This window comes from Falco biarmicus, chromosome 4, assembly GCF_023638135.1.
Source record: "Falco biarmicus isolate bFalBia1 chromosome 4, bFalBia1.pri, whole genome shotgun sequence".
NCBI lineage: Eukaryota > Metazoa > Chordata > Aves > Falconiformes > Falconidae > Falco > Falco biarmicus.
In genome coordinates this window covers 83695347-83711732 of record NC_079291.1, presented here as the reverse complement: position 1 = coordinate 83711732, position 16386 = coordinate 83695347, and the positions used below count along the sequence as shown (strand labels likewise).

At 42.4% G+C, this 16386-nt stretch overlaps 1 protein-coding gene across 2 annotated transcripts in view; it reads right to left on the bottom strand.

The window, feature by feature from the left end:
• FOXK1 (forkhead box K1) overlaps positions 1–16386 on the bottom strand; it is a 56185-nt gene that overhangs the window by 15645 nt on the left and 24154 nt on the right. For both annotated transcript variants that reach the window (XM_056334810.1, XM_056334811.1), the window contains exons 2-4: positions 13398–13595; positions 2845–3001; positions 1424–1570 (exon numbers count right to left, since the gene is read on the bottom strand). In XM_056334810.1, the coding sequence (XP_056190785.1) occupies positions 1424–1570; positions 2845–3001; positions 13398–13595 (502 nt within the window). The remainder of the gene's footprint in view (positions 1–1423; positions 1571–2844; positions 3002–13397; positions 13596–16386) is intronic.

Below are 16386 nucleotides of genomic sequence, written 5' to 3'. Positions count from 1 at the left end.
CCACATCAGAACTCTCTCAAAAGACAGGCTTTATTTTAGGCAAGTGGAAAAAATTGCCTGAGCCTGTGCTAACTGCTTACCTGCCAAACGATCGCCGAGGTGCCCAAACATGCCCTAAAGGACACTGCATCTTGTGGTAATCATAATGCAAGCCAGCCAACATGCAGCTTCAGACAGCTGCCTCTGAGAAGAATCCATTATCTATGTGGCACTAGGCTCGCACTGTACAGCTCTGCAGATGTTGACAAGACTATTTATCCTTTTTATTGCAAAAGCCCACCTCTTACTGGGTACGGTGCTGTCTTTTGGGCTAGGGGAAAGGCTCAGTAAGCCCAGGTGTGCACAAGCTCATTCCTCTTCCACTTTCAAAACACAAGAGCTTTTGTAGCAGCTTTAGACAACTTCTTCACAAGTGAAGCCTTACAATGCCACTGCCAGGGGAGGGGGAAGGCAACTTCACCCTCCACTGAAGTGCGTCTCTTTGAAGCAGGACACAGCAAATGGTTTGCAAAGCACAACTCTGCAGAGCAGGTTAAGGCAGGAAGTGAATTCCACAATTAATTAGAACTGCAGGGAAAAGCCAGGGAGGCAGAAATGTATTTATTCCAACTGTACTCAAAGTGCACCAAGCAGTACTGCTCCTGCCAGTTGAACACAATGAAATCAGCAGCTGCAAGAGTCTTTCCAGCTGCATTAGTGTATTATATTCTAGTAACAACAATTTCAGAGGTGTGATGCCAAGAAAAAGTCTGAAAGCAGGTGGAGCTGAGGTTTCTGGAACTTTGAAAGCAGCCCTCAAGTGAACATTTAAGCTTGATTTAGCATGTATTAACTACATCCAAACCCTCCTATGAAGCTGGTCAGATTTCCTTTAAGACTATAAGGGATATACAGACTCAAAGTTCCCCAAGTTCCCATTCTTAGACTCAAAACTTGAAAACTGTGACTTACGCAATGCAGTTGATACACTGGGAAAACAAAAGATCTCTGATTATTGAAGGTATTATGATTAAGGACTGGGACCTCTGTTTTAGCCCGGACATCTGCTTGGACAGCTTATGCCAAATGAAGATAAGGTGAATGATTAAGCAAGATTCAGGCAAGTATCTAGGCACGAGAATGACTGATAGCAAGGATGTGGAAGAGAAAAAAACAAACAAAAGTGAAAGACACATGACTACAGCACTAAAAGGGTATCAGAAACCAGAAAGCCCAATAGTAACAACTACATTGCCCTAGAAAGTATTTAAAAATAAAAAACTAATCACCCACAAACAAACTAGTTAGCTTATGTTAAACAAATTGACTCTGGGAATAGTCAAAGCAGCTCTATTCCCAGTGCCCCAAATCTTTAATAAATGCATTTCAAAGCAGATAAGCCCTGTCAAAGTAGTTTAAAAGCTTGTCAGTGTCAAGAACTCACCTGCCAGCCTTTGTCAGCAGTCCTGTAATATGGATAATGCTTGGTAATGTGGGCATAGATCCCACTTAGTGTTAATTGCCTGTCCTGTGCTGAAGATATAGCCTGCACAATTAGCTGAGCATAAGAATAGGGTGGCTTGGACTCATCCTAAGGAAAACAAAAACAAACCCAAACAGAAATTTAGTCGTTAACAAAGAATTCCTACAACTAGCATGTACCAACAACCCAAACTAAAAAAACCACATTGGACTGTAGTTTTCGCAGATGCTAAGAGAGCATCAGGGTCAACTAAGAGCAGCATCACCCTCTTCTCTTTCACTGCTGTTTTATAATGCCACCTCCCAATTTAGCACAAGCATTTGTGTGCTAACAGGGCTTTAGGACTGAGCCACATTTAAGAATCTCCTTCCCTCTCCCCACAAACACACACAAAAAAGCCAACTTTAATCTGATTCCACCCTCCACTGAATTTACCAGCACAAGGAACAGGATGAGGACAAGCAATGGTAAGCAAATAGTTAGAGGGTGTAGGGTACATTCATTGCTTTCAGTGTTCATGAAACTGAAGCCTTCAGTTCTGCCCAGCTACAACTATACTTTGTTAGGAAGGTTTCACGCAAGCATGCTATCAGCTCTCCTCCCAGCAACGAGCCCAATATGAAACTTGATCCTCTCCCTTCCCGTCTCCAGCAGGATTTGTTTCATTCTAGGAACTTTAATTAGGTTGCCAGAGCTCATATTCCCAGCTTTCAATATTACTCCAAGAACAGCCCTTCTTGTCTCAAGGGAGAATTCAAGCTACAAAAAAAGCCACCTAGTATTGTGCTCCTCCACCCAATCCCAAATCAGGTGGTTTTGGATCTAGACCTTTAACTTTGATCTGAAGATCCACTCACAAAATTAAATTTCATCATTACGACTAAGTTATTTCTTAATCTAAATTCCACTTGCTGATTTCCTCATTTAACGCTTACTTGACAGGCTTCATGTTTGTTTTAATGTCAGACTACAGATTTCTCATGGCAAGGATCTGGTTTCTTCCCCTGCCTCCCCTTTCTCCAACTGTGTTTTGCAAAATACCATTACTTAAAAGGAGAAGACGAGAGTCTGGATTTTAATGCACATCATCTTTATAGCTTCTTGATTTATCAAACAAGCAAAAAAGTTCTTCTTGCCTAACCATGTTAGTGAATGACTTGAATACATTTTGGGCAGTTAAGCAAGCAGATTCATTGTCTACCACTAGTAAGTTGCTGGTTTGAAGGCACGGTCTCAAAAACTCTGGAGGATACCATATACAGCACCCTTTTGGCCAGGGTATTCTTAAACCCCTTTTAACTATATCCAGCACTAGCAATAAACTGCCAGGTCTTAATAAGCCTCCCAATGAGCACTGCTGGGTAAGTAATGTTTCTCTGAACCTTTGGGCTGTCCCCGCCAGATGCATCTGCTTGCTGCTCTGATGCTGCTTTTGCAGCATACTCTGCTGCCAGCTGCAGATCCGAGGTAATGTTGTGAACAAAACGATATCCTGAGGATCCAGCACCACGTGGACTGGCCGGGCAAGAGTTGGGAACACTAGAAAGGCAAAAAGGAAATAGTTATTTGTTACTTCATTTATTAACAACACGCAGTTGTCACTCTCCAAGGTACAGTAAAGCTCCCAGGTCAGAGAAGCAGATATGCACTGGACTTACTTTTGCCCCTGTGGCTTATCCAAAGCCCAGACATACTGATAAAAAAAAAAAAAGTCAAAGATAAAACGGGAATTTCTACCAAATTCTGTGCACACACAGCCCCCGCCACACACACTTTCTGCGATCACAAGACAGCAGTCTCAAAGTATGAAACAATTCCCAGAGAGGCCCTTCAAACAACGTACACTGTATCAGGGATGACTACCTAACTGAATAAACAGCTTGCTACTATAAGTTGTGAAAGAACAACACACTACTCTCCTTGTAAGACAGGTAATATTTAACCAACCCCTCTGATAAATACAAGGCTGTGTTCTTTTATAGTATCATAGTTAAAGCACCCAGTCCAGGCATCTGCCACGGAGGTCCCTGTTTAACACAACACCCGAGCTTTAGAAGATCATACCCACACGGCTAGAGACAGGTATTGCCTTCATCCACCAGCACACCAATGCAGCTAACAAAAGGCAGCTGCAATCACTAGTATAAAACACAGAAGACCGCTCACTCCTCAGCTTTGGCTAGTATGGGGAAAAGACACATTTAAAGTCCCAGGGCCACCACACGATGGCATTGCAGGAACAGCAACTGAGCAGGAAAGCCATGCTAAAGGTGATAAAAAGCTACAAACAAATAAAAGGTAGCTATAATTTGCAGCACCACTCAGGCACACAGAAGTGAGTGCTACAAGATGAGAACTAATCAGAAAGGCTTGTCTAGGGATCACACATCCTTGATTTACAGGGCTGGAAGGATGGAAAGAGAGGGATGAAACTGTCTTTCTCTGTTCTGTGCTGTCGGGCACTGAAGGGTGCAACGCCAGAGCAGCATGATGCACAACCAAATCCCAGAATTACATGTGCCTTTTACGTAAGAAGAAAGAAACAGCAAACAGGAAAGCAAAACAATACACAGAAGATTTACATAGCAAAACAAGCAGTTCAAATGGTACGAAAAGATGCAAATTGAAGCCTACAGCTGGGAACTGGAATTCAGTGAAACTGGCAAAATCAATCCTCTTACCAGTCAAATGCCCAATAACAGTGCTAACCCTGACAGAAATAAATGCAGTAACTCATACTCAAAGCGCTGTGCTAAACGCTGCCATGAAAACATACAGAACACTGTCTCTTCCTCAAAAAGGTGACTGTCTAAATAGCTTCCCACACACATGTACAAGTGCAGACGGAGAGGAAACAGTGAGACAACCGTTGTTTGCTCAATGGGCAATACCTTCGGTGCATAAGCAATCTGACAGTGTAAGGAATGACCGCTTCCTACCACAGTCCAGCCTGTAAACTGAGAAGTGCTGCTTCTCTTCGTGGCATCTTTGCAAATGGCTGCAGTGCTGAGCTCAGCATAAGAGACTGGTTTCTCTGAAAAGTGAGTTACAGGATGGGAGGATTGGAAGAGAAGGAAAAGGCAACAGCAATACCCAGCATATCCTTGCAATAGGAAATCCAAGCTCACCCATCTCCCATAATAGTACCCACCTAAAGCACTCCATAGCACCTGGTAACCCTTTCAGCGCTCACTGATAGTCCTTTGCATTAACGGGTGATGTCAATGCTGTTCAGAAGGGCAGCAGGAGATGAAGCTTTCAGGAGGTGCAAGGTATATATATGTATGGGCTCATCAACATTGTATCTCTTTATGCCAGAGATAAAGGCATTTCTTACCTAGCCTTTCAAAAAGCAGAGACCTGTCCGTGCAGGAAAATGAATCAAAGTTTGCTATTCCATGCTTTGGAAGCGGATAAAGCTAAACCACAGAAGACACCCTTGATGTCTTAGTATTCACATTGGGAGCTGGTGTGAGTTTAATTATTCCACTGTCATTTTTCAATAGCTTCTTCACATACACACTTCTTATGTGTAGATAATTACAAATGAAAGCAATTTTCATATATGAAAATGACAAACCAAAACCACAGCAATTCTTTTATCATCTTTGTGTTTGGCACCCAAGCAATTATTGTAACATAAGGACTAGGAATGGAACAGGATGAAATTGTTTTCTGATTTCGTCCTTTACCTGCAGAAATACACAAACAGCAAACCACAGAGACAGTAGCCAAAACTCAGGCTAGATATGGAAGAAAGAAGAGTTCTCCAGTAAATCCATGCCCTGCACAGAGCTGTATTTCTTCGCTTTTAATAAATAAATAAATAAAACTAGTATGGTTTCAAAGATTGTTCCATGCAGTTCAAATACAATTGATTTGTTTCTTCAAGATCAGCAGAGCAAGTAGTCTCGTTTTTGCTGTTCATATTTTAGATTCTGAAACTGATGATGTGTTTTAAGTATGATCTTTTGCCTTTTTTAAAAAAATGAAATAACAAAGGTAGAAATCCTTAGCCTGCAGGGCTGTGATTCTCTTGAGTGCTAACAAAGCCCCTCCAACCTAAAGTGTTGTTAATTTTTAGAAGAGCCAGCTTCTCTCAGCAGACAGTCACTGAAGAACATGATAGTCTCCTAAAGAAGCAGCTGTCCCTTGGGACAGCTACAGCAGTAGCTAAAGATTTGAAAGAGGTATTATTCTTTTACCAGAATGGAACACTTCTGTCCAGGTAGCCCTGCTTCCTTCCAGCCTGGATCAATGATCAAGTCAAGAGACATGGGAACAGAACAAACAACATGAACTTTTAGCCACTTCATGCAAAGAGACAGGGTAACACATGCTGCTAAGTGTTCAAGCTCTCAGGCAATCGTCACAGAGCTCTTCAGAGGGAAGGGAGAAAGCTGACTACTGGAAAAAACAAAGAGACACAATCTGTCATCCCCCCCAATATGGGACAGAAGGAGTAAAGAAACACTCTACTAAAAATACCCCTCCCAGGGTTAAGTTAAAATTAAACATTAGTGCATTCAAAAGAAAACAAGCAAACACAATGCAGTGACATCAATTTCCTGGAGTTCCTGGAATTCTCCTTGCCACCCAGAGCAGGGGATGCTTGCATGCACTCACACCCCCTTTAAAAATATTACAGAACAAAAAGACTTCTCCCTTACAAACACCAATTTGTGCTATACAAATAAATCCATGGTAGGGGCAGTGGTTATGATTTGTCGGATATTAATATTACATCAATTCTTGGCAATAACTTGATCCATTTTGATACTATAACCTTTTACTGAGAAAAGCATAGCGAAGTTTGCAATCCCACCCAGCTCTCAGACATCCTAACTTACTGCTGTGATCCACGCTTACTGTCCACGCAGGCAACCTTAGGTTACAAGCAATCCAAGCTAAATTGGGTTAAGCTTTCTGTTGCAGAAGAGAGAGCATTTTGGAGAGGAAGCAAATGTTTTATACCATTAAAAGTCACACACAGCACATAAGCAAACCAGCTGCAGTTACCCCCAGTCTTAATCCTGTGGCACCACGGTTAGTGTCCCAAGTCCCAGAGATCTTTGTTACTCACTACAGATTCAGCATCTCAACTTGAAACACTGACTGCAGGCAGCCATCGAGCCACAGTTCCCCAAATACCATGCTGAGACTCAGCTCTAGAATCGGACTACAACCATGTGCTGAATCACATCAGTCATCTGCAGCATGTTTTCCACTTAATGGTTAACCCCTCTTTGGCTGGAAGGCCAGAAAGATGAAGGTTGAACACTGTGTCTGCAATCCATTCACCCACGTAAGGGGCAGAACACTTTTTAAACACAGGACTTAATTTCTGGCTATTGAGAACGCAACAAGTCTCTGTAGCAGCATGATCCACTTTCAACTCCTGCCAACAAGAATACAGCCTCTTAAGTTCACAGTGCTTGCTAGCAACAGTAGAGTCTTTAAACACCAGATACTGGAGAATATGTACAACTTACTGCATTTCTGCTGGAATGTCCAAAATCAATTTGCTTTAATTAAAGAATCAGAGTGCAAAACCCACTGTGTGCATGGTATGTCCACACCCAGGATGCAGTGTGTTGCTTAAGTCTTGTGATTTAAAAAAAAAAAAAAAAAAAAAAAAAAAAAAGGGGGGGGGGGGGAGGGGATACACCAGATCCAGAGAAGCTACTGACAGGAATAACTAGGATGATCAGAGATAGGGGATGAATTCCATACAGGCAACAAATAGTGAGGTGCAAGGTGACAGAGCCTATAAAAACAAAACCAAGAGGTGGTGTTCAGCTCCTGGTCTCTTACAATAGAAAAGATAGTGAACACAAAATGAAACTAAACAGCACATCCAAAACAAGAGAAAGTGCTTCTACGTTTGTAGTTACACTGTGGAACAACACAGGGCTGATGCTAGAAGTCAATGTGAATGCAAAAGGCCTTCATACAAGTTCTTGGGGAAAGGAGGAAGACAGGGAATCCATTAGGGGCTTTATTAGACAGATGGTCAGGAAGTCCCTGCTCCAAGGCAGTCCCTGCTCCAAGAAAATGGTGAAGACAGACTACATGTAAGTTAGCATTACTCTGCATTTGCTGTGTTCTACTACCCCAAACACACCCATCTTAAGCAGAATACTGCGCTAGAGGGATCTTGTTACCTGAGTACACAGAGAGATTCTTAGGTAAAAATCTCCAGACTTTCAATACTAGCCACATTTTACAGACTGGGGGGAAAAAGAAATTAAAAAAATGAAGCAACAAGTGGTTAAATGATGTATTTATGGTCACATTACAAGTCTACGAACAAGCTGGGAACAGAAACACTCCCAGACTCCAGTGCCAATTTCCCCAGAAGGAGAGGCAGCATGAGAATGCAGGGAAGTTGCTCTATTACTTAATTTCATTCTTCTCTGCAAGAAAGGTATCCGCACAGATCAAGCTATAGAGGTTTAATTTAAGCCAGGTACATTGATAAAGCACCTATCCTCTCTATGACAAAGAGAGAGGATTACCTGGGATCCCACGTAAAATTGCTCACCTGACTTGGAACCTGCATTGTTAAAGAGGAAAAAACTCATCTCCAACTTTGTGGTTTAGGATATGGTATGCACATAAGCAGTGCCTTTGAAAAATGCCAAAATGCACATTTGTAAAGCAGGTACAAAAGACATAGCAGTGATAAGAGTTATAGCCTTGGCAACACTGCCAGTATAGAGATTCCTGTCCGGATAGGCAAATTTTCTAAGCCCCTGTTGAGTTCAAAGGGAGAACCCCCATTTCTTAAAATCTTCCCCAGTCTCCTCCTCAAATGCAAATCAAAGGTGTGTTGCTTCACACACCAGGACTATTGTTAGAGAAATACCACAAACCCCAGACTACCCCTATATTCCATTTCATGAGTCTGCAAAAAGGGGCACCAAAAGATACAGGTACGCTTTTTACGTGCAATAAGCAAGAATCAGGTCAAAGTACAGCACTTTGGCTTGTGAAACAAGCATTTCCATGACACACCAATCAGCAATCGTGGGTGAGAATCCTCTGCTGCTCTCTCCCTCCCTGGCCCAGTCCCAAAATCGTAACTCAAAGAAAAGGCAAGTTCTTGCATGTTGCATGTTTCAGAAACAATCACAAGTGGTGCGACTGCCAAACCAAGCTGGATTTTGATGTGAAAGGAGAAATCTGAGAGCTGCCCTGCCTGCTTAACACTGAAGAAAAACAAAGCTGTCGAACAAGCCACAGTGAGGGAAAGTTAGCTATCTGCAAAAGCTGAAATTCTTATTACTTGTCTGTGCTCCAGTGGTTTGGTTCCCCTCTTCAAAAGGAAGTGAGCTCACTCTGACCATGGATTCAGTGAACATTTTATACTGATTGGGGAAGAGGAAGTGCTCGTGTAGCTGGTGACATCTGCAACTTTTCTTCTAGCACATGGCTTGGCACATCTCCTCTAGCACATGGTCCACTGTCTGAAATATATATGCGTAGGAACTCCCAAGCCCAGTACAGATGTATATAGATTGTTGCTTTTCTTACCTAATGTATATGCATCACACTAGTTGGCTTGTGGTTTGGAGACAAGGGTGATTAAAAATAATCACCGGTCTGCCCAATTGTGGGAGTTACCCAAGCTGTATATGCTACAGGAAGTAATGGATAACTGAGACAATGCAAAAGAGCCTGCAAAAAACCTGCCTTGGAGCTCTTCACCTGCTTTTCAGTTAAATGGCTAATAGTGCTATAGAAAGAAGGAAAGCCTGAATGAAACAGAGCAGGCAGCATTTATGCATCCTGTTCCAGCAAGTGAATGCATCCACTGAAGTCAGGGTTCATTCAGCTTCCCACTACATACCTTCAGAGGACACGTGCAAGTCCAGATTAAATCCCAAGTGTTCTGAAACAGTTTTGTACAGCTGTCCTAGAGCCTATTACAAAGTACTCCCTTTTTCCAAGCCAAGTCTGAATCAAAGCATAGCCAGTATTTGCACATTACTATAACACGGCTCACACAAACACACACTTCTGTTACGCTTTATGGAATAAAAGCCCAATACATAATTTATCTTCTACTTACTCTTGGAAAGTAGTAATTACACTATATATATATATAAAAATCAAACAATGAATTTAAATGGCCTGTTAAAGGCCACAAAACAAGTTGATGGCTAAGCCAAAGTAACTGCAGTTACCTCTGAGTAATCCACTATCAGAGCATGCAACATGTTACGGAACTAATTTTGCCTACTGAAAATAAGGGAAAAAAAAAAAAAAAAAAAAAAAAAAAAAGAAGGTTTCAAGAGTATAGCTTATGAAACCATGGCAATTAAGCTCACACCTTCTGGTTTACTAATCAAGCTTATAAAACAAAAGATGCAGAAGGACACCAGCTGATCTTTCATTATTCACACCATTAATTCCATTGTAAACTAGATTATCGACCCTTTTAGTAACAGCCAAACATGAGCAGGCACATTAAGTACTAACAATTAAAACAAAAATTTGGGTCCAATATACCAGTTTCACTATCAGCACAGAACCTCACCAGACACTTTTCAATCAGTGGTTCTCACAGGGTGCTAAGGGCTCTTCCTCCTACAAGTCTAAGAATTTTATTTTATTTTTTTACTGATAAAGAATGTGTATGTAAGCTAACTATGCATGCCCTTCCAGTGAAAAAACAGACAAGTACAAGACAAAGTGTTCATGCCCACAGTCATTCTGGTACAAAGATAAGCCAGACGTAGCAGCTGTAAAATATGAATAACGATACTGACCATAGTACAGCATCTAGTATTTCTTCATTGTAGGCTTTTTTTTAATATTTATCAGTGAGAACATAATTGCTGTTTAGAATAGGGAAGCATGTACAGAGAAATAATTTAATTTTCATAAATACTAAAAAAACCCCACCCTTGAGGGGCAGTGCTGGACGGGCAATGCTGTTTGGAAAACTGAGTTAAGCTACTACTACAGGGTCATTAACACCGACTGGAAGATAATAAAGAGAAAACTAAACACTAAATCTAAACTCCAACTCAGCATGACTTTGATACCAGGAACAGGCTCCTACATCACACCTTGTCTCTGCAGACCTGTTTACAATTCAAGTGCAAACCACTCTGGGGACTAGATTGCACCACATATATGGAGTCACATTCATGTAGATACTACAGATTTATAGCAAAACTAGGCAAAGTTACGTGTCTATAGTATAGGTGAGGAACTTCATCTCACCAGTGTCACCCAAAGCGGATCCTCCAAATGCAAGCTGCAGAACCTTAAAGCCAGGTACCAGAAGACCGTCCCTTAACTTCTGAAATTGTGAATCCATTGTATCTCCCAACAGGTGGGGCTGAACTTAACCAAACTACACATGGTTTTCACTCAGCTTTTCAATGCCTTGAATTATACAGGCTGCTTATACCAATTTCTTACAACCACAGTGGCCTTTTCCTTTTTGGAACATTCAAGTCTACTTTTTTTTTTTTTAAGGAATTTTGAACTCAAAGCAGGAAGAAATATGCCATGCCTGTGTGTAAGCCTCACAGCATGCTGCCAACCAACATTTTCCCTTAAAGCTGTACAACAGCATTCAAAACACGTCTGCAAGTGGCCCCTCTTGGAGATAAAACACCTAGCTAAGAAAACCGTGGACACATTTCTCCCTAGGAGTAAGCAGGAATCTTGCTTTGCAAAGCTGCTGAGGGTGGCAGGTTTGGTTGTGTTTAACTAAAGCTCATTCCCTCTCTAGGCAGTGCACTTTGCAGAGGGAAAATAAACAGGCTGGAAAAAACCCAGAAGCTTACAGGGGGGGAACCTGCAGGGAAGCAAGCTGCAATGTAAACAGGCAGGCAGAGCAGGGCCTGGGGTCAGGAGGGCAGGGCTGGATCTGACGGTGGGAGTGCTGGTACAGCCTCTGCCCCGCACCGGGGTGGAGGCAGGAAAAGGGGGCCAGGAGCCACTTTCCAAAAAGGAAATTTCAGGCTGCCCAGGATTTCCAAACTGCAATAATTTTCCATGGGCCAATCAGGGAGGAGCGAGGCAAAAGCACCAAATTAGGAAAGTAAATACTAGAAGGGGGAGAGGGAGGAGGAGGAGAGCCCAGCTCATGCAACCACCTCCCAAAGCCAGAGATGGGAGAGGAGTGCGTGTCCCACACCGAGCCCCAGCCCCAGCCAGCTTCCCCACACCTGCCCTTGGGAAGGGGGAGAGGACACTGCCAGCCTCACCCACCACGGTGAAGCCACCAGGATAGCAGAGAGCTGCCCTGAGAGCCAGATGGCCAGAATGCGTCGCTACATGCTCCCCAAAGAGCATTCCCTTTCTTGGGCAGGAACCCCCAAATCACTTCCCAAAGCCTGGCCCACAGGGTATGAGAGCTGCGAGACCCTGCTGGATGAGAGGGGAAGGCTGAAGGGGCTGAGCAGGGATGTTTACAAACGTGTCCGCCCCTCCTCTGTGTAAGAGGAACTCGGAAATGAAAGGGGTTTGGCAAGTGAAACCTCAGATGTCTTTTGAGGTTTTCTGAAGACTTGGCTGGATTAGCTTCTGCTCAAGACAAACAGATGCAATCATTAATCATCCTTAGTAAACACTCCGTTAGGGGCTGAGCACAATTCAACACTACTATTTCCACTTTCTCCTTATGCAAAAGAAACATTCTCGGGGAGTCAAATATCAGTTGCAGGCATATGCCAGAGTCAGAAGATACAGCCTCTGTTAGTAACACAAACCACACTGTGCTGCTTTGCGCAAGATGACTGAATGGAAACTAACTACCATATGTTGGCAAAGAAACCATCCCCCTCCCCTCCCAGCAACAAGCTTCATCTAAAAAGAGAAGGTTAAATATAAACTAAAAGCAGTGCCTGAACAGAGGACTAAAACCACAGCTACCTCCATCCCCCTCTTTCTAGAATATCTGCACTGTACATCTGTGCAGCTCTGCAAGACCTGCGGAAAAACCCAAACAAGCAAGCCCTCCAGATCTATACAAAACCAAACTGGCTTTATTGTGACACTGAAGTTCTTCTCAGTCATGTAAATGTGAATACTACTCACTGTATTAGTGCTAACTGTCAGAAGATGTTTATTATACTCTTTTACAAATGTGCAGACAAGAAAACAAACAAAAGGCTATTACTATTACCAGGTATGCTTTTGCTATTCTGAAGTCTGCACATTTTAAAACTCTTAACACATCATCATATATCACGAGTCTACCTTACTTTATAGAATTTATTATACTTCAAGTAACAGCTTTAATGTTGAAAGAGATTACACTGCAATCCATAACATCAGCTCATTGCTGAAAAAAGAAAGAAAGAAAATATTCCAGACAGTAACTTGATGTTCAGGTTATTTCTATTGCACATTCATGAATCAGGTAATTTAAAAAACAGGATACTCGCACAGATGTGCATTCAGATTGCTACAGCCCCTTAGCACACCGCCAGCATCCTACCCCCATTTCCTTCTATTCCCAGGAAACCACGTACCAATGGCCAGCCACCCTTGTCCCAACTTCAGATAATACCGGCACCACCCAGCAACAACAAAGTATTATTGAGACAAAAATAAAACAGGCGGTCTCAACATAGAAAGTATTTGCCTGCTTTCTTTTCTCTATGTATATAGGTAGCTCGATACACTTCTAATTCCACTGCCAAAGACAGACTAGTAACTCTATAGCATGAGACTAACAATTTCCCCCAAACCCTTCAAGCTCTTAAACAAAACCCTTGTGCCCTACTTCCAGCTACCAAAACACAGTTTTTAGGGGTCTTCCGTCATTTTTGAACATCAGATATTTAACTAGTTATTTTTAATGGGGCATTTCATGCACAAGTATACCAAACAAAACAGAGCTGACAGACTTATGTCAGAGAACACAGATGGAGTTTCCAGAAAGCACTCTGGATAGTCAACATCTTACCTGATAGTGCCTGTAGGGGATGGGAGGGGACTGACCACACTCCGGAGATCCGGCTCCGGGATGTGGATCTTCAGAGGCGATATTTGAGGGTAAAGTGGCCGAAGGGGAGGCGATGAGGCTTCCTCTTTTGCTTCCTCTTTATGGTATAAAGATGTGAACTGGATCTTTATAACTGTGCTAGGGAATCTGAAAGTACATCTGTAAAGGGGAGAAAGGGAAATGTTAGTTTCACACATGATACCAAGCAAAGTGTTTTTGTATGCAACTGGTGAACCATTAATTCATTCACAGCACAGAAGTCCACCATTCTCGATAGCATCTTTCTGTCCAGCGACCTGGGCAGAACTACTGATCATTCATACATCTCTGTAAATGTATCGTAGTGTATCATGTATCACCTAGAGATTAGATGCAAGCTGAAGGTTTGGGTAAGTTAAGTGTTTCCCCAATGCCATGTATTCAATCAATGACTAAGCCAGATGCAGAACTATAACGACAAACTCTCAGGTTCCTGCTGATGACTAGGATTTCTAGGATTTACCTTTTATTAGCTCTTTGCACCCAAGTCAGGAAGATAGAAGTTACTAGAAAGTATCAAACCACAAGCAACATGGAGCAAAAGAGCCATAAAGTCCAGAGAGAGTAACAAACTGCCTCCAGGTAAGACTGCACAACACTGCTTAAGGACTGGCCTCTACATATTGTATAACTAATACCCATTTATATCTCCACAAGTGAGGCTAAAGGACCATCTAGCAGGGTTCAGATTAAAAGACATTAATTTGGAAGTGCCTCCCTTTAGACAACATGGTTTATAGCAAGCAGGGTTAGACCAGGGCCCCTGCAACCCTACAGGGCCCAATTTTCTCTCTATATAACACTTCTTTCCCATCGTTATTTAAGAAAAAAAAAAAAATAAAATCACACATCTACAACTGTAGCCTTCAGGAGATGTTGGGAAATTCAAAAGGAAATAAGCACTGACATTTTCCATATTTGAACAGAAAGCTTTCTAATTTATAGTGTCTACAATAGGCACAGGGCTGCAAGAGCGAGTGTTCTGCAATTCTTCTTATTGCACTTTAATTAGACAATCATGTGCAATCAATACAAGCTTTCCAGGGATCATTTCACTGATACTAAGGTTAAAGCAGCAGGAAATAAAAACCAGGTTTCACCGTGGGAAAGGCCAACAGAGCACAGTAATTGTACTGGCTCCCAGCATCTTGCCTATAGAAGAAAATGGAGGGACTCAGGCAGTGTTGTTCTCGCACTGTAAGTGCTGGTGTAGGCTGAATGTAATTCTTTTAGTCAGTGCATTACTGAATCCTGCCAGGTAACAGAACACAGCAGCATGCAAGTAAATCTGTATTTGTGACCACCTTATCTTAATGCTGCCCTCGACAGAAATGCAGAGAAGCATTCTATTACAGTTCTAAAAACATTCTCTTGCTCGTGGTTCTTCCGCACAAGCTAGTTCTGCTTTAAGGTAATGTTCAGAAACCTGCCGTGAGAAGTGCAAAATTATCATTCAGGCATGGGAAGCTCATTCCCATCTCCCACCTCATCTCTCAAATAAGCTGGCTCAGTGTTCAGCAGCTTGGGCTCACAATGACTCTGCTATGTGCAGCAGGAGTTTGCATTGCATTTAATTCACTTCAGAGGTCCTGCCACCTGCACTCATTAATGCATTAAATAAGAACATCATTGCTGGCAATGCAACCTAATTATGTTTATCTAACCCTTCTAAACATGGTTCCCTGCAGACTCAATACAAACGCACAATTCAAAACAGCGGTGTCTGTGCCTTGCAATGTCTGCCAGCAGCAGGCACACAGCTTACTGAGATGAACCTGAAACAAGGTGTTGAACCACTACTCTGGATTTTAAGCTTTCATATTGCTACATGGATTTGCTTATAGAAAAAAGCATTTGCGATGAGCATCACAGGGACTAAGGCTCAGTATCAGTATGAGCAAAGTATCATTTTTCAAGCCCTTACTGGGGAAAAGCTGAGCTTTCTTTCACAGAGCAAGGGAATTCTCTGCTGTAACACCAGGTGCTCAGCATTTTTCAACATCTGAGTCAAGGACAAATCAGTCCTTGTTTAACAGTGTTCAGTGCAATCCCAACCTGCTGCTGCTCTCAACAGGCCTGACTGCACAGAACACTACAGCAGGTTTGCAGCACTGTTGAGGCCAGATCCCCACTACAGCTTCATACCAGTAAGGGGCTCTATCCCACTGCCACTTGAGTCTTCCTTTTCAGAAGGGCCCAGTGATGCAAGATTCACATTTCCTACATGTTACTGCTTCCAGGTGATGGTGCAACTAATGATGCTGTAACAATGTTAGGTAAGAAGGTGATATACCTACAATCCAAAACACTGTGAGGCAGTCCCATCAGCCTGAGTATGGTCTATCTTAACAAAATCTGTTACTTTAACAAAATCATGAGTCAACCTGAAAAATGAAGCCTAAACTAATCCAGTAAAAACGTGCTGAAAAGGCTCGTTTTAACACTGCTTTTCCTTGAGAGCCTCCCCAAAGCTATCTGATTCAGCCATGTGAATTACCTGCAATCTTACACTGGATTGAGGGAAGAGAAACAGAGAAGCCAGGCTGACTACAGGAGCAAACAATTTGTTGGCTGCTGTGATTTTGTTTTGAGAAAGACAGGCTTCCCAATCTACTGAAGCAGAACCCAGGACATACAACTAGATTTCACTGATTATGTTGATTAGCACATACACGGTCAATTTGGAAGAAACTAGTCCCAGACAAATCACTGTGGATATGTGCAAGGGTGCTCACAGCTCGAGAAGGATTCTGCTTCCAGTATTGACACTACCTGCAAAGCCAAGGTGGGGGTAGTTTATCTGAATTTATGCTTTCACTGCTGTAAAAACCTGGGACCCAAGAAATGGAAATGCAATGCAAAAGAGATTGTAAATTCCTGCAGAACTCCTCCCTTCCCTCAGGGGTGAGAA